General features: G+C 40.9%; 3 protein-coding genes across 3 annotated transcripts; all 3 read right to left on the reverse strand.

The window, feature by feature from the left end:
• Positions 1-446: 446 nt before the first annotated feature.
• LOC115753172 (calnexin homolog) lies at positions 447-7,478 on the reverse strand. The gene is made up of 7 exons (XM_048281242.1): positions 7,349-7,478; positions 7,054-7,149; positions 6,835-6,904; positions 1,305-2,431; positions 1,139-1,210; positions 922-1,038; positions 447-834 (listed from the first exon to the last, which is right to left on the reverse strand). The coding sequence occupies exons 2-7, from the start codon at positions 7,141-7,143 to the stop codon at positions 694-696; spliced, it is 1,617 nt and encodes a 538-aa protein (XP_048137199.1). The 5' UTR covers positions 7,144-7,149; positions 7,349-7,478; the 3' UTR covers positions 447-693.
• A 2,309-nt stretch (positions 7,479-9,787) lies between these two features.
• On the reverse strand, positions 9,788-15,425 carry LOC115753169 (DNA replication licensing factor MCM2). The gene is made up of 17 exons (XM_030691679.2): positions 15,099-15,425; positions 14,808-14,986; positions 14,394-14,569; positions 14,083-14,272; positions 13,713-13,932; positions 13,433-13,640; positions 13,116-13,250; positions 12,849-13,040; positions 12,580-12,752; positions 12,311-12,499; positions 12,107-12,223; positions 11,709-11,793; positions 11,467-11,619; positions 11,246-11,371; positions 10,970-11,152; positions 10,273-10,437; positions 9,788-10,168 (listed from the first exon to the last, which is right to left on the reverse strand). Exons 1-17 carry the CDS (start codon positions 15,326-15,328, stop codon positions 10,040-10,042), a joined length of 2,850 nt encoding a protein of 949 aa, XP_030547539.2. The 5' UTR covers positions 15,329-15,425; the 3' UTR covers positions 9,788-10,039.
• A 2,972-nt stretch (positions 15,426-18,397) lies between these two features.
• Positions 18,398-19,237, reverse strand: LOC115753179. The gene is made up of 2 exons (XM_048280954.1): positions 19,008-19,237; positions 18,398-18,932 (listed from the first exon to the last, which is right to left on the reverse strand). Exons 1-2 carry the CDS (start codon positions 19,204-19,206, stop codon positions 18,559-18,561), a joined length of 573 nt encoding a protein of 190 aa, XP_048136911.1. The 5' UTR covers positions 19,207-19,237; the 3' UTR covers positions 18,398-18,558.
• Between the last annotated feature and the right edge of the window lie 2,830 nt (positions 19,238-22,067).

The raw sequence follows: 22,067 nt of genomic DNA on the forward strand, positions 1-22,067 counted from the left end.
TAAGTACTAATTCATTTGCAATTTTTTTTTAAAATGAAAATCAGTTTGAAATAAATGTGTTCTTCAATATCATTTTGAAATTATTTATGGTATCAACCCAAAAATGTAGCCATTGACCAAATTTTGAATATTAAAAATAAAGCAGTCAACCTTTTCCGAGTTTAACATTGTCCCGTTTGCATTTCTTAAAATTTTTATTGAACATCGCCATTTATACATTCAACTTTTTGTTATTTTTATTCAACGTAAAAGATAATTCATATTGAAAAATACGTGGTTGAACGAATCAAATTGTCCGTTTGACCCGCCAGTCGGTTTATTCATCTCTCCCATGCAGATGGTCAACTAGACCACGCCACTTCTGGAACACCCCTACGAAGAATTAAAGGAGCAGTGGGTGCATGAAGACATGATTTACAGAGCATGACCACGTCAGAAATGCCACAACTCCAACGCTCTTTCCTTTCGACAACTTTCTTTGTCCATAGGAACTAAACATCTGCAACAAAATCCCAACAACACAACATTTCGAGACGTAATTCAGGCGAACCTAGGGTTCTACATATATCTAATTCAGTTTCCACCCCCACGACAGAGTCGAAAAATCATCTAACCACAAATACCCTGCGACATACACTATTTCTACTCGAAATAAGAAGTAATGACTCAGAAAGCCATTCACACGTGCCTCGCTTAAGTTTCCCTTCTGGTAGATCTCCTGCGAGGAGCAGCAGCTGCCTCTTCCTTCTCGTCCTCGTCTGCCTCGTCTTCACCGCCACCTTGACCGTCGGAAGTCTCGGGAGCTGTTTCACTCCGTGCCTCCGGCACATCGACCTTCAAATGGCAGCAAAAGAATTGCTTCAACTGTTCCAACAGATCTCAGGCTAAAATTAGCAAAATGGGGATAGGTCATGCACATACCGCTGGTTTTTTCCCACCAAAAAGGATCTTGAAGAAAAACGACAAAATGATTACCACAATGGAGACCAGTACACCAACCGTTATATTCGGCTGTTTCTCTGCCTTCTCAAGAAGATCCTGCAAGGACAAAAAATTAGTTTTAAGTGAATAAAGACCAAATTAAGCTGTTGAAAATTGCATATTAAGCTTACTGAGAGAATTGGGAGGATAACCATACCAAGATCTTAGGTTTATATGGATCCAGTAAAGGTACATCAGCTATCTTGTAGAGGACGTCAAAAACTTTCTTCTGGAAGTGTCACCCGAGGAACTCCTTTTCAGAATAATACTGAAAATAATAGTAAAACAAAAAACTTCAAAAGCTAAAAGGGATCAACACTTACATGGATGGCCGAGAGATCATGGGAATCAGTGTCTTTATCCTCCTCCTTTTGCTTCTCCTTTTCAACTTCAAACTTGGGTTTCCATGCTGTTTCCCTGTATGTCTCTGCTACCTTCTCATCACTTGCAATTAGTATATTGTCAAACAAAATTCCATCTTGCATTGTCCAAATCTCAATGCCAATGGCAGCAATAGGATCAAACTCGGGTCTCTCAAGCTCAAAGTAATCGGGATTTGGGATCTCTTGAGGTTTCCAGATGCCCTTGTAGTTCGGGTTATCAATGAGGGGAGCATGCCACTTCCCTTTATATGCGGGGTTCCTTTTCATTGGCCTCTTCCACTCACCGCAACCAGGTGCTGTCTCACACTTGGGGTTGTCAATTTTGGGAGCCTCCCACTCCCCATCTTCCTCATCGTCCCAATCCTCAGGCTTCGTAGCTTCAGGGTCATCAATCTCCTCGGGTTCGTCATCCAACCAACCTTCGGGCTTCACTGCATCTTCATCTACAATTTCCATCGGGGCATCCTCATCCCAATCATCTGGCTTCACTGCATCGGGATCTGGGATCTTCGCTCGCTCATCCCAATCCTCTGGCTTCTTATCGTTAGGGTCAGGAACTGTCTTAGGTGGGATGAGTGGCAGCTCAAAGTCTTCAGCCGAGAGGAAATTTGCCTTCTTCTTCTCCTCACCGTCTATTAATATCCTCAGCTCATTATCAGGCTTCAATACAGCAGTGTAGACATGAGAGAGTTTGTCGTAGGGCACAGATGCAGGGTTCTTGAGATGGTGTTCCACGTACTCTCCAGTTTTGGGGTTTTTGTGCTTGAAAATGAAATGCACCTTGTTGGTTGAACCGCATTTGTCTGGTCCAAACATGATAGTATATGGAGACGTGTTATCAAATTCCTTGATTTTCCATCCAGCATCCTGAGGTCGAAGATACTTCAAGTATGCACCACCACACTCGAGCCCATCCTGGAGTCGAACTTCATATTGCAGGACAACCGTGCCATCCTTAAGACTCACAATCTCATCAAGTTCGTGCACAATTGCATACTTCCTCGCTTTCTCACTGACAAGAAGACCATAATCATCGTGTCCCCCACTTTTGGAGTGCTTCCATACACCTGAATCCAAATACCAGATAGATATTAACCGCAGAATTGACAAAGAAAACTATTTGGTACGGTGCATAACACATTCAAAAGTTAAAGCATGAAGCATTATGCAGATAATTCTGTGTTATGGAACCACAGAATTCACCATGGCAAATACAAATGGGAATCCTAGATGAACAAGTAACGATCTTCCCATTCATGTGCGCTTCATCCTTGCAAGCAAAGGGTATCTCCAAACAGAACAACAGTGTAACAAGTCCTTACACCATGACAATCGTAACAGTAACAGATGGCCTAAACTAACCAGCCCGGCCAATTGACAGCACACACCTCAACTAGAGAAGTAAATGCAGGAAATAATAGACATAGCAGCCAGATAGCGGGTTGAATATTCGACGAGCAGGACATTTCTGGCTATCCATGCTCCAAATGTATTGGCAGTTGGATGTGGAGAGAGAGAGAAAGAGAGAGAGAGAGAGAGCGCAAGACAATTGCCTAATCAATGCAGTAAAAGTGAAGGACAATAATCAGCAACCTTGCTAGTGAAAAATTATACTATGAAGCAGAAAGGCATATGCGTCAAATAATAATTTTTTGAGAAACCATTGAAATATATAATCACAGCCACAAAGAAATCATTAGAGGAAAGGCTTCATTGCTCTGTTTGAGAACAGCATAAACTTTGTAAAATAATCATCCTCTCTCTAGCATGCAAAAGAGACCCTCTTACCTCCATAGATGATATTTTAAGCATTTCACCATGTTACCATCACTCGACCCAATAGGGACCCAAATCTTCTTGTTTACATTTAAATCGAGTTGAGAGCAGGAAACATCTCAAACGGTTTTTTTTTTTTTTTTTGGGTCCAATCTCAAACGGTACTTAATCAGTAATAAATTGGTAAAAAACTCAAATTGATCAAACCTCCATACAACATGAAAGTTAAAGAGAATTTCCTAGCTAAAGCCCACTTGTTTGTGTTGGAGAAAATCTCTCTACAGCAAAGCAATTAAATCTAGCTCTCAGATGAGCTAGGACACGAGTCAAGGCTATCAATGCAATTTCATAATGAGTTGGTGCATAAGAAAAGGATGCAACTTCTTAACCGCAGCAGTTTCTACTACTGCTTGTTTTTTCAAAATATGGAACCATATGAATAATGGAGAAACTCCGTAGAAATATTCATTCATATGAATCACTCAACGGGAAATGTAGAAAAATTCATTCATATGAATCACTCAACGGGGAAATGTCATTCACGACAGCTATTTGAAATCTTAGTTAAAGACTGGATTTGTTATCTCATGTTTGCTTTTCGTGAAAAAATACCCTGCAGCGGTTTGAGCAGCAAATGGTGTCCCCAAATTGCTCTCAAACAAATCAAGACCACTCAAGCAATTCTTGTACTCTTGGCAAGTGCATCAAGAGTTTACAAAGTTGACAAACTCATTCTTTCTTTGTATAGAGCGTTTTATCTTTCCATGTATAAAGGTTGTAGCTTAGGAAAGTTATTCCATTGCATTTATTCTAGATAATGTCTTTCTATAAACCGTTAACTACCTTGTATTTTAAATACATGTAAGAAATAACGATAAAGTGTATCTTGTCCAATTCTGCATGATATCAGAGCCTACCGTTCACAAGCCTATTGTTCAATTTTCCTTCTCAATGGCAGAAGAGTCCTCAAACACCAGAACTCCTACGATAGTCACTTGCCAGCCCTCTTCAAATAACGCCGACATGCTTGTGTCGATCAATGCAGCAGTGCAACTACCCCTCAAGTTAACATCGATGAAATATCTCTCCTGGTTGGCTCAGTTTAAGTCTCTGCTCCTGGGCTAAGATTTAATGGGGTATGTAGATGGAACCATATTGTGTTCGTCTCACAGCATTACTATTTATGGCAGAACAACTACCAACCTCTCTTATTCTCATTGGGTACGCCAAGATCAACTATTGCTTTCATGCAATCATAGCTTCCACTTCGGACACAATTGTGCCTCTCATTGCTTCTGCTAAAATAGCACACGAGGCTTGGAAAAAACTTTTGCATCTCTTTGACAACAAGACACGTTCGCGCATCATGAGTCAAGAAGTTTTTTTAACCATCACAAAACGTGACAATCACTAGCCGGATATTTACAAGTCATCAAAGGAATTGCTAACGAACTTGCAATCATCAATTCTCTCATTAGTGATGATGATTTTTGTTTATTTCAATGAAGTACCCAATTTACCTTCTAATTTACTCACTTTTCGGAATAATTGTCAAAATTTTCCCCTCATTGAAAAGCCTTAACTATATAACCACAGTGATCATCTCTGTGTCATGACAATCCATTATAAAACGCAATCTAAAAATGAAGAGTGAACCTTTTTTGGAGATTTATAGACGTTGTCTTAAACCAAACGAAAGCACAAAGAGGACTTAGCATATCAAACAATACTACAAGACCGAGAGATCAAGCAAAATAAGGTGGCTCCAATCCGAATCTTGCTCAAGAAATCAAGCAACTCTCCGTTCTCTAAAAGTGGCACAGACGTTTCGAATTGGAATATTTTGCGGTATCAATCCGTTTCAATTTAAGAAGATTGCAAACTGCACAAATAATTTCTTCCTTTTTTTACCAAGAAACAAAGCAGATTAAGAGTAAATACCATAATCGACATAGACACTTCGGGTCTTTATTTGAAACAAAGTTTAAATCCAAGCCGTCTTTTGAGAAAATGGCCCTACTTCAGGCTTTTATTTGGAATTCTCGCAGTTTATATATACATCAGCAATAGTTTATCATCTTTCAAGAAAGTATGAATGATTCCAGGCAAGGTATAATACATGTTCTAAACAGGCTAGGCTTTGAATTCAAAGAAATTTTGGTCACCATCAGAGCACAAAGAATCACCCATATCCTTCGAGGAACTCCACGATAAACTTGTCGACTTCGAGCAATATCTAAAAAGGCGAGAGAGTCAGGGTGAATCAACTCTTGACACTACAAATCTTGCAAAGAAAGTTTCTCACAGAAACACCAACCAGCGTCCCATTTCCAATTAAGGCTCGAATTCCTTCCGGTCTCGACAATCTTATTAGTGAAGGAGCAACAATTATGATCGTAACTAGCCCATTCAAAAAGCACGAGTTTGGTGTCAACTATGTGAACCGGTAGGCCACTCAGCCAAGCAATGCTATTAGGCCCAACAATATTTCTCCTCTTCTCATACTGCAAACAGCATAGTATTATCTAGCCAAGCCTAGCAAGAGTGGCTCATGGACTTTGAAGCGTCTCATCATGTCACTTCCACATCTAGAAAATCTCTATCAACATTCTAATTATGAATGCATGGACGAAATCGTTATTGGTGATGGCTGAGGTTTGCAAACACACACACGTTCGACTGAACTTTCCTCCCCCAAGGTTTCATATTCATTGTTGAACGTTCTGTGTTTTCTTGATATTAGTAAAACTTTATATATGTTTCAAAGTTTTGCAAGACGTGGAATATTTTCGCGACCATTTTTTTATGAAGGATCTACGCACAAGGGTGACTAACACAACGCCTGAATAACAATGATTATCTATGAACTTCCATCTTCACTCTATGTGACTCATACACCACCCTCCACTATGATTGATGCTCGTGCATCCTCCAATTCTTTTAAAATCGAAGTCAATTCCTTCTCTTTCCAATTCAAGTTCTAGATTTTTGTGCGATTCATGTCAATATAATAAAAGTCATAGACTTCCGTTTGGTGCTTCTACATTGCCTAGCCAACGACCTCTTGAACTCATTTACGGTGATGTTTGGGGTCCCGCTCCATGAAAACAATAGATGGATTTTCATTTACGTTACTTTCGTGGATCACTATACCCGATACATATGGCTCTACCCAATCAAACAAAGTTCCTACATTTTCTCTCTATTTCCAAAATTCAAGAAATTGGTGAAAAATTACTTTAGAAATCCCATAATATCATGGGATAACGCGTGTACAAACACTTCCACACACACCCCAACATAATGGGATTGCACAACGTCGTCATAGCCATGTTGTCAAAACAGGTCTTACATTGCATAAGACAAGATAAGCTACAAAAGACCAACAAAATCTAGACATAAGAAACAACAATCTATACACCAATACCATGGTGCTTAAGAACTCCAAATTGCATACATGCAAAGAAACAAACATCTTAACCAAGGGTACTCAACATTACCAGGAATGTTTGATCAATTACATTACAAAACCAGCCATTCACCTTCCACTTTAAATGCGCTTGAAGAAGGGGCAAATGCAATTTTCGCTCGAGAAAATTGTACTCATTCCCGAAACCACACACTTTGTGAACATTAGTAGTCGAATCGCAGCAAGCACACGCATTCACTCTCTAAGATGCAACAAAATCCGTACCTTTGTAGTCATCCTTCTCAGACACCACCCACCTTCCCTCGAATGGCTCGTCAAACGACTCGTAGAAGATCTACAAACAAAGATAACGAGAAAAATTTAAAACAAAACAAAAATCAGCTCAAATTGAAAATCCAAGGCAGCCCAAAAACATGTCCTGCGCACACTGAACAAAGAACACAAATATAGCTCGAGCGCAGCTCAATCGAAGCACGTGCGTACCACCTCAGACGCGCGAATCTGGAAAAAGGCGAAGCTAATCAGCAACAGCGTCAACGCCGGCACGAGCCGAGGGATCCGCCTTCCCTCCATAGCCAACTGCGCTGAAAAAAGAACGCGAACACTCGACGATCGATTCAGTGATGACCAGACGCGAGAAACCGAATCGAAACCCTAGGGACCTCCGATCCTCAGCACTGCACTGTAGAGCGAGGTTCTCAAAAGGCTCCGATGCAGTTGCTCATTAAAAAAAAAAAAAAAAACACAGAGGTGGGAGGACGAGCTTGGAGGTCGTTACCGTCGAGGGACACAACAGGAAGAGACCGCGGTGGTGAGACTGTTCGAGACGAACGACGGCCTTCCAAGTGTAAATACTGCGAGATGAGATGGAAAGACTGGTGTGCTATTTGCTGGGCCAGTGCAGTGTTGCAGACTCAAAGGCGGCCGTCCGAGGTCATTTCTGGGGAAAGAGAAAAAAAAAAAGAGAAGAAATTCTTGTACCGGAGAGCATCTCACCGATTATTCAAGGCATGCGTTCCGCACGTGCGAGGGTGTGAATACTGCTCTTCTGCTGTATTACAAGCGCATGACAATAGAATTTCTATTCCACGAATACTTCCAGAGCACGGGATGCATGATAATCATTCTACTTCTTTATTTTTATTTTAAAACTATTTTTTGAACAGGTTTGGAATAGAAATTCTTATGGTAACGTAATTTTATTTTTCTATTTCTGAAACAAAATTGTTTCAAAAATAGATTTGGAAGGAAAATAAAAAATAAAAAAATTTAGCTTCTCGAAGAAACAAAAATCAGAAATAATAACTCCTCATTTTTTCTCAAGTACCCGCCTTTGCCCCCCACCTCACCGCCGTTTGCTGCTGCAGACCCCGCCGCCACCGACCACCGCCGCCGATCTTCACCCGCCTCAACCATCACCGGCCCTCGTTGACCTTCGCAGGTTGCCTCAACCATGATCGGTCGTCGCCAACCTCCGCCGACCGCCGTCCCACCACCACCCGCCGCCGCCATTGTCGGAATAAAAAATAAATAACAACTTTTTTATTTTTAAATAGTAAATAATAATTTCTAGAAGTAGAAGTTTTCAATTGTTGTCAAACGAACTTCTATTTCGGGATTAGAAATTTTATATAGTTATCAAACGCATTTTTTTGCTAAAAAACTTATCTAGAAACAGAAATAGAAAAATTTATTTTTGGAATAGAATGGTTGCCATGCAATCCTTAAAAATCTATTTGGTAATAAAATTTATAAAGAAGAAATCCATTTGGTTACGCAATTATATTTTTTTTATTTCCAGAGCAAAATATGTTCTAGAAGTAATTTTGGAATCACTTAAAGAAGTAAAAAAAAAATTTACTTCTCTCCGAAAGCAGAAAAATTAACTTTCGATCAGAAATTAATTTATAGAACAAAAGTGTTGCCATATTTTTTTAATTTGTGTGCTTTGCCTGAGTAACACTCTGAAAATTGAACACAGTGAAAGTTCATTTCAACAGAAAAATGAATGTAGCACGTCCAAACTTCCCCTTGACATTTTCCGCTCGAGTCTCGGAAAGTTTCACTTCCATGACGAGATACATTTGATGCGTTGCTTGCTTGCTTACTTTTACATTTCAGAAATAGGATAGATGCGATTGGAGATACACTGATCATGTGCCGAAGATGATGTAATGTAATTAGCCGATTAGGTTATCCGCGAGACACGATGATTTTATTGATCAATTTTTCGATATATTGTTAGGTCGTGGACATGGGAGGTGTCTGGGAGTTGGGATTGGAAATCATCGGGCGCCGTTGACGACCAAACTAAGCCAAACCGGACATCTTTAAGATTTTCTAGTTGGTGTTTAGACCTCGAGCCTCGACCTGACTTAGGAACCTTCGCGAAGGCGATTAGATCGAGTGATGGATGCTATGGCGGTCCGACTGGGCGCGGGTCGTCGTCGTCGTTGACGCGGACTTTCAATTGCGGGTGCTTTTCAAGGGAAGCTTCCTATCCTAGTACGCGAGGAAGTTGGTGGGTGTTTCCTGTCCATGACCTAAGTAGTTTTATTAATCATTTAATTCGCGGAGAATTTCAAATCCCTAAGAACTATGCTCGTATCGCTAGTTGTGATTGATTACTCGAATCGGGCAACGCTTTCAAGACGGGTTTCGTAAAATAGTTTGCCTAACACATGGACAGGAGAAAGATGCTTACGGGGTCGTAAAGATTTGACAATTATGTTCATTTTACAAAGGGCTTTGAAGGGCATTCCTGATTTCCAACGGATTAGGTAAAAGCATACTTGGAGCGCGCATGACAATACTTCTATTTTAAAAATTAACTTCTGATCAGAAATTGATTTTGAAGTAAAATTTAATTTTTCTACTTATGGAAATAAGTGAATTTTTTTATTTCTTCGTGGAGTTTCAAAACTACTTTCGAAGTAAAAAAAATTAAGTTGCATGATTACACGAATTATCAGAGATACCGATACTTGTGACTCTGCATATCCTTCATTACTTATCCTCTCGGACTCTTCCTGTAGACGTGAAGAGACAGTGAAAGAAGCGGGGCATCGCGAGTCTCTCTTGCGTTGGTCAAAAGAACGTCCGACGTCTCTGGTGTGAAGGGGAAGTGAGCAGGGGTCAATGTCCCGAAGCACATTAGTGTTGCCACGCAAGCTCGCGACATGAACCTCGAGATTAATTTATAGTTTGCTAAAGTCAGTATAGAACATGGTCACACTGAATGCTCAGCTTTCAGATGTTACATCACACCGGTTAAGATATATCCACGGTCTGATCGTAGTTCACTCTAGAGCACTGCATTTTAAGGATTCCTGCATACATTCTGAACTTGGAAGTTGATCTCCATACACGATTTTAGTAAATCAAATGCTGACTCCCAACTGCAAGAATATCCAATCGGGCTCCTTGAAGTCTAAGCAATCTTCCAGTTTCCAATAAATTTGTCAGCTCATTAGGAAACATCTGGTCCGGGCAGACAATGCCTGATCAGTCCTCTCTCGACATCAAGCTCAAAATTAGCTCTCGAAAAGTGGGTGCTTGAAAAGAAAGGTTGCAAATCGTAAATTTCGTACTCCTGCGCCTGTGATATAGTCAAACGACAAACTTTTCAGTCTGGTTCATGCTTAAACACCTACAGACCAAAACTTCTCATGATAAGGATGGGTGATTCGGAGGTTCAATTACCTTGCTCTGCAGTTCTTCTACCTTTACGTCAATTTGGGTGATGAACCTTGAAGAAGTACCGTTTACAATTTCTTCAAAATGAAGTGCATTCTTCACAAGTTCACGGAGAAGATGGAGGAGCAGTTTGTTGTAGTCCTTCTTGAATGTCATATACTTTCTAAAGCTCTGCAACGATAAATCTCAAATCATGTCAGCCAGCTGCCACAAGAGCTTCAGGGGGACAAAATAACTTGAGCTTTTATGGCCGATCAGCCAAACATTTAATTCAATATATGTCAGTGCTAGTGTCAATCATATTGTACTGAAATAGACCACAAGCAAAGAATGTAGGTTTGGGTTTGCAGAGACTGCACAGTTACCCAGCGGGAGTAAAAAACGAGGTTAGGGACAATGCTAAGGAAATAGGACAAAGTGCTGATGAAACATCCAAATCCACTTTACATTCTTCACTGGCCAGAGATTTTGAGACAAGATTCTTCAACTTATGGGTATCTGCCAGCTCAAAAGCATCCCTCATTGTCATGCTATATGCACAATTAACAGTCAATGCATTATGCACGACAACAACAAATCAAGGAGTTCATGAATAAGGAAAAGAAACATGAAGAAAATATAACAGGTTAATTACCAGAACTTATGCCAAGTAAAAAGAAAAAATTGCATTAGACAAGAGATTCACTATTAATTTGCTTGATACCTTCTGCAGAGCTTTCTGTACCCCAAATTTTTGGGTTGAAATGAATGAATCAAGTAGAACACAAATTGCCATATCCACATCTTCTTGTATGACGTGCTGCCTAAGGTGCATCCTGGCATGTGCTTCAGACATACGTATCATTGATTCTATGTGACGAATGGCAATTGGGACTCCTTGACCGTGCTACATACCAGAACAATAAAGGCATACATGTTACTACTGCCAAGGGGAATAAGACCCAAAAGGGAAGTAAATCCCATACAAGCAAGAACTTACTGAGGATTCTCTCCTAAGTTCTGCATAAACATGTGTAAGCTTGTCCATATCAGAGTCGTGCAATCTTGGAAAAACATTCAATTTGGCATAAGTTATGTACTTCTTCAGCAAATCTTGTGGGAGTATCTGCAAAAAAAAAAAAAAAGGAATTGAAATGGTTAGGAAGGTGAAACAAGACAAAATGAAAAACTTTAGAAAATGCCAAGAGAATAGTTTAGGACCTCAGGATCGAGAGGTACAGCAGAGGCTTGACTTTCTTGCTCATATCCCCCCAAAGACTGATCGTCTATTGTTGCGCCTTTTGGTTGGGACTTGAAATGACTATCAACTACAAATCTTGCAAGCATCTCATCAGTAACTGGATCGACCACATCCTGCCCCAGTTAATTTCAATTCAAGTCAGCATAGAGCTCTAGATATGTGAATCAAGAAAGAGGGAACAGCAGCATTTGCAAAAACAAACCTTTACAACACAGAGAATGTCAAAACGAGAAATAATAGGATCTGTCAACTCCACATTTTGAGAAAAAGTCCTTGAGGAATCATATCTGCAAAGCAAGTAGTCTATCACACATGAAGATTGATTCTATTTGTGCAGTCAAGTAACATGTTAATCATTCTAGATGTAAATGCCTATTTATAGATCAGGTTCACAAGGAAAAGGAGAAGAGGCAGTCAGCTGCATAGAGAATAAATTCACTGAAAGGTGCATAATTTCTCTGCTCTAAAGGAAAACAGTTCTCACTTTGGAAAATTACATGGGACTAATAGATTATTAAGACAAGGCATTGTGAATTAGTGACTAGTGCTCATTTTCTGTGATGTTTTTATCCCAACTCAAGTAAACTATCTGCAGCATACCTTCCGCCAATTGGATTCGCAGCGGCAATGACAGAGCACCGCGCCTGGAGAGAGGTAACAATGCCAGCCTTCGATATGCTAATGCTCTGCTGTTCCATAGCTTCATGTATACTCACCCTGAAAAGCGAAATGTCCCTGTTTTAAGGAGGGGAATGCAAAACCAACATGGTCCAGTAACTTCAAGTCGGATATATCTTCTCAAACCTGTCCTGGTCATTCATCTTATCAAATTCATCGATGAGACAGATTCCTTTGTCAGCCAGGACAAGGGCTCCTCCTTCAAGAGTCCACTCCCTTGTGACTGGATCCTTGTGTACTGCTGCAGTAAGACCCACGGCGGAGGCCCCTTTACCAGTGGTGTACACAGCCCTGTGTCCAGTCTTCTCCACATACCTTCAACAAAATACTCATAATCGATGCATGATTTTTGCATCACTTTGGAAAAATCATAGTTGACCACAAAAAATACCTACTTGAGAAATTGTGATTTTGCGGTGCCTGGGTCACCAAGGAGAAGTACGTTAATATCTCCACGCAGTCGGTGCTTCCCCTCAACATTTTTTTCTTGTCCACCAAACATAGCAAGGGCAATCGCAGTTTTCATGTCCTCGTGACCATATATTGATGGTGCGATAGATTTAATAATCTGGAAGTTTAGTTTAGCAATGTAATGAGCAAAAACAATAATCTGCCAAGTCACATATATCAGATAAGTGGAATAGGGATGATCACAATGACATACCCTTTCACCTATTCTGGGGTCTTTGGCAAGCTTTTCAATTTCTTCTTTGTCTTCTTGAGTAAGCTTGTAAGCAGAAAAGAGATCTTGCTTCTTTGCCACATAGTTTGCTTCAACAACAGTAGCAAAGACAGGGAATCCATTTTTTGTATTCAATGATAGGTCAAAATTATTGGTATAAATACCAGTAACCTCCTGGAAGAATAGAATTCATTAGAAATCATGGTATAAACACCAGCTCAAGAGAGAAGTTGAAGACGATGACTGTACAATTTCTTCCCCAGGGCGGGCACAATCAATCAGATCATTTAGCAGTATCACTTCCTTGTATCTGGGAAGCCGACCAGCGGGAACAATTCCAGGACTCTCTTGCAGTGTAAGTTTTTGGTAGTTCCGGTAGATTGTCTGGAACAAGCAAGGACGATGGATATGTGCGCCCAGTTAGGTAGTTCAACATCAAATCACTTTAACAGAAGTCTAGCAGAAATAACCAGTGAACTAGGCCCTACGTTACTTTCTCTAACTTCTCTATTGGCGTTGTCTGCAATATTAGTGTGAAATAAACAGGACAGCGGATCATTATATACCTGCTCAATATTGACGGTGAAAGGTCCCCTTGATTGGCATTCAGGGCAAGAACCAACCTTCACTTCAGAATAGGAATTCTGAAAGAATGGTCCAAGAATAGTCCCACACTTGTTGCAGTCATACTTTACCTGCTGCAACTGAGGAAAGACTCCAGATCGTCTAGTGACAACTCCCCCAATTCGAATCATGGTATTTAGGTGGATCTGCCTGAAAGGAGAAGTTGTGAGAAGAATATGAAAGATAAAACATATTTACTGCATCATTGCAGTCCCTTCTTACCTTATATTACGTATCTGATCATAAACAGGTAGATTTGTAATACGAACATAGATCTTTTGATGGATGTTCCTATACTTTTCATGTAATTCAAATACAACTTTCTGGGCCACTTCTTCCATGACTTCAAGAACAGGTTGAGGGGCATCTGCCAGCCAGATCGCAATATTTGGATGGACATATATGAATTCTTTGTAGTCAATCTCCAGACTACACTTATTGGCTGCAAAAAGGGATCAATCTATGAGGAAAAAGGAACACTGGCTAGCTTTAGTACAAATTAACATTATGCACCACTTGCACAACAATCAATTAGTTGACTCCCTTCTCAGTCTTTACTAGATATAAATTCAAGCAGGATGAGATACTTTACCTGACACCATCTCATTGATCAGCTGAACATATTCAGGCTCTCCACGGTCATTTTTGGAATTAACATATGTAAGTAGGAATTCCTTGAATTTCTTGGCAATGAAACGCCGCACTTCATCCCTGGTCACCCATTCTCTCAGTGTTCCCTGGACACGGTACATCTCAAACTCCCCTTCCTCATCGTCCTCATCCTGTGAAAGTACCTCACAGCATGTCAGAGAAAAGAAGATTATTTCGACCCCTAGAATAACACGAGATATTTACGCCTTGCAGAAATCAATATAGAAGAATGGATGTGATGTAGTCCAGCACCTCATATGGATCATCGGTCTGATCAGTCATGGGCACATCCTCCCTCGAGTGTCCCCCTGGCGACCTTCCCGGTGGACTTGGTGGGCCATCAGTATCATCAGTGCTTCTCGGCCTATTCGGACGTCTAAAATCAGCTCTATGTCTCTTTGAAGGTCTATAGCTGTCATCATCCGTATCTATGGTGGCAAATTTAAGTCAGGATACAAGAATTTATGTAAATTGTTATTCAGTAATCGTTTCATAAAGTCGACAAATTCAATTCTTTCACAGAAAACTAGAACAAGCCAAATTCAATTCTTTCGCGGAATTGGGGAGATCTCTACATCTCAACACAAACAGAACATAAAACTGATGCTACATTGCCAAACCCGTGTCAATTAAGGACATCTGCCGACAATATGTATTCATATATACCTTGATCATGAAGAAGCTGAGGGAGCTTGCGATTATTGACATGGCCATCGCGGGCTTCGAGCTCGACTTCAGCAGCCCTACGATCGGCCATGATCTGATCCAAGTTCCTCTCGTCCTCATATGACTCGTCGAGCCCAACCGACTCATATTGATCGTTCTCCTCCATTCTCTGATAATCGCTGCATATCAAAAACAAAGCGAGGAAACGGCCGACTAGAACTCCGTCAACGAGACCGGGAAACAGATACAGGCACTGTTAGAAAGCAAAATTAGGGGATCCGAAGAACTGACTCCATGAAGTTGTCATTGAAAAGATCCTCTCCTTCTTCTTCCTCATCGACCTCCTCCGGCTCGTCACGGATGATGTCGGGGTCGACAGAGGCCTCATCATCGGTGGAGAAGTTCTCGGAGGTGCGGCTGGTGTTGAACGGCAGCTGATCGGTGTTGAACACGGGCGAGTCCGGCGTAGAGGGTGGGTTGCCGGCAGGCGGATTGCCGGAGTTGTCTCCGTCGCTCGCCATTTTTCCTATCAAGAGGGAGAAACGGTAAGCGCTGGTGTGCTTGTGGCGGTTGTTCTGTGGGGCACGGCTTCGAATTAGGGCAATCCCTATCGCTTTGAGAAGGGGAGGCTGTTTTGGCGGGAAATTTTGGCGCCAATTAGGCTGACGTGGCGATGCCGAGAACGACAATCGGTTGTGGGTCAGTGGAGTGGGCTTTGGGCCTCTTGGGCTCTGTTTACCTCTTGGGCTGGAAGGCTCTGTCTGGAATCTTAGAGTTAAATGGACAATTGTCACCTCGGCCCATTCGAAGTTACAATTGCGTAGAAGGTTCGTATTGGCAAAATACCAAACCATTTGTTTCCATGAAAATGATTTCTATTGGTTAGCATTTCAGTTTCTTGGTAATGGCATCTCTCAAAAAAACATTTAGCTCAAAATATATAGATTTCATTCAACAATTGCAAGAGTGTTGATATGCCGGTAAACATGTCGATAGCTAGTTGGTCATGGTGGTGACTGACAACACTATCAAAGGAACGATGATTATTTTTTTTATAAAAAAAAAATTAGGTGAATGAACTCTAAGCTTGTGAAATATTTTGCTAACCTCGAGAATTAGGTGAGATCGAGTGCATGACGATTATACAAAATTATTTACATTCGGCGGTTAAAAAGGTATATTAGGTCGTAAAAGACCATTTCTAAACTACTACATCATAGGGGTGTGCAACCGGACCGGGTTTACCCGGAACCCGGATCGGCCCACCCGAAAAATAGGGTCGGGAATCGGTTCTTGCTCAAACCGGTCCAGGTTTCGGTTCCAATTTTTGGGAACCAGTTGAAACCGATCCGGTTCTCTGTTCTAGGTAAAGACCCACCCGGACCGGTTTTAGAACCGGTTTTTAGTTACTTAAAAAAAAAAAGAAACCATAATGTAGTGTCCAAATAACTATGATTTTGGTTTTATGCTCGTGGTGTTTGAGATTTTCTGGTGCTAGTTCATTCTCGCTTAATGTGGTGTCTTTTAGCATGTTTTTTGGATCCTGCAATTTCAGTTCTTTTTTAATGGGTACAACGAAAATTGAAGCGTGATAGAAAGACTTGCACTATGTTAATTCAGCGTTACGGATGATCATTGTTGCTTTTGGTGGATTGCAACTTTTATTTTTTATATCAGAGTTTGTTGCTTTTGGTGGATCATATTATTATTTTTTAAATTGTTGCTTTTGGTTTATTATAATTTTTGTTGCCCATTTCATCAATGCTCATATTATTTTGATGAAAAAAAAAGGAAAAACAGGTTCTCGGGTAGACCACGAAACCGGACCGAAAAATAGGGTTGGTTCCAAAATAGGTTCCAAGACAAACAGGGTCGGTTCTCGGTTCAAAAAACCGGGAACCGGTTATAACGGGGTCGGTTTCGGGGTCTAGGTCCGGACCCGGCCCACCCGGCCCATGCTCACCCCTACTACATCAGCCCGCAAAAATGTTTCGTTATGACATGGCAATGTTGATTTGGCGCTTCATGGCGGGGCAGCGTTAAGACCATTGTAAAATGCCAATAGCATGTGTCTTTGTGGTTAGAGTTGGTATGGTATGAAGATATGGACGAAACAAAAGTCTATGGCGTGGAGGGAAAATTGTTAAAAAAAATCTTAAACTTATTGTAATTATGACAATTCGGTCATAAACCTTTTGTGATTGTGCAAATTCAGTCCATCAAATCAATTTTGGCCAACCAACGTTAACATGGAAGCCGGTCGGCACTAATGGCCAAATGACAAAATATTTTAATATTTTTTTATTTCTTTAGTTTTTATTTTCTTTTTTCATTTTTTGTTTCTTTTTTTTTCTTCCCTTGTATTTCTTAAGCTAGTCGCCGCCAGCAACCAGCCAAAGGTGACGACCGACAAAGGCAAGCTCATCGAGCCATGGTGAGGCTATCGGAGGGAGAAGAAACCTAGTGAGGAAGAGAGAGGCGCGGTGAGAGCCTCGGCAAGGTTCTACACAAAGCTGAAAAGCTCGGAGTCCGTACGTGTCCTTAATTAGCTCCATTTTGGGCCTCACGAGAAGACAACAAAGCTTGAGCAAAGATACGCGCGGGGCTCGCCGGCCCGACTCCCCGGCGAGGCCGACCTCGCTTGCCGGACGTCGTCTCTATCTGGCTATCGCCGACAACCGGCTTGAGATAGAAGAGGGAAGAAAAAAAAAGAAAAAGGAAAAAAATCAATAAAGTATTAAAATATGTCGCGGGACAGCCGGTGCCGACGGGCGCTCACGTCCGCGCCCGCCCAGCAATGCAAAAGATTTAGGATTAAATCGATAAAAAAGAATACAATTGAATTGGTATAAGTACGATAGACTTATGACTTTTTTGGTAATCCTCCCGCATCGTGAAACATGATAAACCATCAAGTCTATGTTATATATATAAAAAAAAATACAAAAATCTTTACATGTCCGATGATCACCGAAAGCTATTCAGTCATAATCTTGTTATGTCCATATATTAATTTGCATTAACTTTTTTATTATGACCACTTGTTAAGTACAATAAGCGGATTCGACCAAAAATTAAAGTACAATAAGCCAAGCTTCAATCATCAAGTCATCGACGTCATTAATTGAAGAAAGCCACTAATTATTGAAAGTTTCCCTATTTGAGCGTATTTTTTTTGTTTTTTTGTTAATGAGTAGAAGCATGGGAAGGAGCCATCGGCACCAGCGACCCCTGGACGTTACAACACGCGCTTTGCACGCGCAACAGAATGTCGAGTTTGAGTCGTACCTGCTGCTCGTGTCGTATATACCCAAATTATTAGCAGCGATATCAAAGGGCCAATAGTATCCGATAATGATTCACTGGCTTCACAAGCATAGTCAGAGGCCGCTAAATTTATTCCGTAAATGAAAATCTGCATGCACCGTTCGCCTTTGTAGCGAAATCAAACGAGAAAAAATCTATTAATAAAAAGAAATTATAATGCATTGGATTCAGATGAACTTAGCGTGTCACCGCTGTTTGATTTTGTAAATCTCGCGTGATCCGATGATTGTAACGCATTGAGCTCTTATGAATTCGATGCATCCGGCAAGGAAGTAGAGTGGGAAGTAATTAGAAACATGACATTGTTTTCCTCGAAAAACCCAAGCATGGTGAGTCGAGGACGGTTAGCGATCGGCTAGTTCAAGGCTTGAACCACCCCCGTCGCTCCACGAGCCGACGTGGGATGCGATTTTTACCTCCTCCTTCAAACGCTTCGCCCGAGCATCTCTTGGAGCCGCTTGAACGACTCCAGCTTCTGCAGCCGCATCTGCTTGTGGAACCTCCTGATGAACAGATCCGCGGCGTGGTCGGTCTCATCCTCGAGGCAGACCTCATCTCCAGCATCCTTGGAGTTCTTCACCAGGTCGATCACCGACCCACCCGGGTCAGCCTCGTCGTCATCCTCTTCCCCGTCGAAGAGCGAGTGCCTCAGGTCAGGATACTTATCGTCGCCCTCGTCGTTGTATCCTCCGTATAAGCTGGTGCCGCTTGTGCTCGGCCGCGACTCGCTGGCATTGGCCTCGTACGGCACCACCGCCCCACTTTGGTCGGCGACACAGTCTCCGTCATCCTCGTCTTCGCTGTCTCCGTCATCCTCGTCTTCTCCGTCATCCTCGTCTTCGCTGTCTCCGTCATCCTCGTCTTCGCTGTCTCCGTCCCCGTGGCCGAGGAGGCTGTGGATCTTGTCGGAGATGGAGCCGAACAGGACCTTCCGGCTGTTCATCATCGAGAAGAGCACGAGGCGGCCCTTCGCCGCGCTGGTCTTGCTCTTGATGGCCGCAGACTTGGCTTTGGCGATGGGGGCGAGGACGGAGAAGATGTGTTTCAAGAAAACGGAGACTTTGTTCTTCATATTGCTTTTCTCTCTTCTTCTTCTTCTTCTGGTTCAAGAGAAAACCCTCTTAGATGGGGCTGTGTCGTGGGACTAGCTCAGAGGTGCATTGCTTTGCATGGAAGCAGTCTTGAGAAAGCGGCTTTACATGGGTTTCTCTCTATATATAAGCCATGGAAAAAGGGGGCAGCCCATTTTGGAAGTGGGGTGCAAGTGGCTTAATTGAAAAAGAAATAACAAACCATTATAAATTACTAAGTGACCGTCCTTAATCCGCTGAAAATAATAGCGGATCAATAACAAAATAAATAGCAAATGAGTTTTGCTATCATAATAGTCATTGGGTGATTGTTACATTAGGCCACAAATTCTTAAATAAGTGAACTCCAAAATAATTTTTCATCAATTGTTATTTATTTTTTTGACCCAAAACAAGCCGTCAATCTTTTGGTCATTTGCTGGCAAAGCCCTAACAAATAATCGTGACTTATTATGGGTCTCAATCCTTCGAGAATCTGTGTTCATATGTCGTTACTTTTACGGTGGCACGTAGACCGCTGTGCTTGCAAAATCAAAAAAGTGAAAAGTAAATGAAAGAAAGAGAATGCGAGATACGTCAAAATTATTCGGCTTACGTCTTCATTTTGGTTTTTGGGTTATTCTTATGCGAAACAAGTAGTGCGAGACGTGCCACATATCTCGAGAAATATATAATAGTTACTTATATTTCTCTATATCCGACGTACGAAAGGATGACAACGCGAACATTTGACATTTCTGGTTCCCGGTGGCGGTGCTAATCTAAATGGCATGACAACTTCTTCTTCTTCTTCTTCTTTTTGACGCGATTATATAAGCAGTTCATAGAATAATCATTTTTTAACATCGTTACCGCGTTTGCCTCGATGGGGCTTTTGCTATTAGCAAAAACTGAGATTCCTTGGCAAAAGAAAGATGCTCTTGCGCCGGCCAAAGCGAAAAGCAGGGATTTAGATGGGAACGTGGCCTTCAATATTCACAGTCTTAACGTCGTTACGAAGATTAAGCCGGTTTGATAATGAATTCAAGAGGGGAAAAGGCAAGCGTCCACCTACACATTTCTAACGTTACGTCCTTTGTAGCCTTCCCCTTTCGGACGTAAAAACTAAAGGCAAACACCGGGTCTGCTTTTTTGAGGCGTCGCACGTTCTGGCAAAAGGAAGTATGGTTTTGATCCCAATAATGCAAGTGGTAGCATTATTATATCACGAGTTGAGCCATGATTAGCTCCCATGTGAAAAAATTCCAAGGTTTAAAAGGTGCGTTTGTTATACGAAAAATAAATGATTTGTGAAACATTTTTCTTGAAAAAATTGTCGAAAATGTCTTAAATTTATTACACTTTTACTAATTTAGTCCTTTTTTTTTTGTCAATTCAGTCCTAAACCTTTTATTTTTGTACCAATTCTCAATCCTAAATATTTTGCATTTGTGCTAATTCAGTCCATCACCGGTCAACTTTTGCCGGTGGATGCCGATTGTGGTCGACGTAAACAAATTTTAATAATATGTTAATGTTTTTTTGAATTAATTTTTATTTCCTTTTATTTTTCTATTTCCTTTTCTTTCTCTTCTCTTTTTTTCCTTTCTTCTTCCTCCAGTTGATCGCTGAAAATAATTCAAAAAAATATAAAAAAATAATTAAAAATTGTCAACGTAAACGCCGACGTCCACATCAACACCGGCCAACATCCATGTTAGAGTCGGTTTGGCAAAGTTGTCCGGATAGACTGAATTGACACAAATGCAAAAATTTTAGAACCGAATTGACAACTTAAAATAATTAAGATCGAATTGGCAAAAATACAACAGATTTATAACTTTTGTGACAATTTTATCCATTTTCCTCAAGAAAATGGAGACTTTGTTCTTCATATTGCTTTTCTCTCTTCTTCTTCTTCTTCTGGTTCGAGAGAAAACCCTCTTAGGTGGGGCTGTGTCGTGGGACTAGCTGAGAGGTGCATTGCTTTGCATGGAAGGAGTCTTGAGAAAGCGGCTTTACGTGGGTTTCTCTCTATATATAAGCCATCGAAAAAGGGGGCAGCCCATTTTGGAAGTGGGGTGCAAGTGGCTTAATTGAAAAAGAAATAACAAATCACTGTAAATTACTAAGTGACCGTCCTTAATCCGCTGAAAATAATAGCGGATCAATAACAAAATAAATAGCAAATGAGCTTTGCTAGCACAATAATCGTTGGGTGATTGTTACATCGGGCTACAAATTTTTGAAGAAGTGAACTCCAAAATAGTTGTTCATCAATTATTATTTATTTATTTTTTTGCCCAAAACAAAAAAATAAATAATCATTTGCTGGCAAAGCCCTAACAAATAATCATGACTTATTATGGGCCTCAATCCTTCAAGAATATGTGTTCATATATTATTGCTCTCACAGTGGCACAAAGACTATTATGCTTGCAAAATTAAAAAAAGTGAAAAGTAAATGAAAGAAAGAGAATGTGAGATATATCGAAATTATTTTGGCTTACTTCTTTATTTTGGTTTGTGGGTTTTTCTTATGTGAAACAAGTAATGCGAGATCCACCCATGGGTGGCTTGGTTGGTTAGGGCGCACTTGGGATTGTGTAGTTAAGCACACTGGTCCTAGGTTCGATTCTCCACCTAAGTATCCGTGATTCAAGTGGGGGGTTATGGCGGTGGATTGTTGTGCTAGTCTCCTCCGAGGAATAGTCGAGGTGTGCACAAGTTGACCCGGATACTTCAGTTATAAAAAAAAAAACAAAAACAAAAACAAACAGTGCAAGATATGTCATATTTCTTGAGAAATATATAATAGTTACTTATATTTCTCTATATCCGACGTGCGAAAGGATGACAAAGT

Source organism: Rhodamnia argentea, chromosome 6, assembly GCF_020921035.1.
Source record: "Rhodamnia argentea isolate NSW1041297 chromosome 6, ASM2092103v1, whole genome shotgun sequence".
NCBI classification, from domain to species: domain Eukaryota; kingdom Viridiplantae; phylum Streptophyta; class Magnoliopsida; order Myrtales; family Myrtaceae; genus Rhodamnia; species Rhodamnia argentea.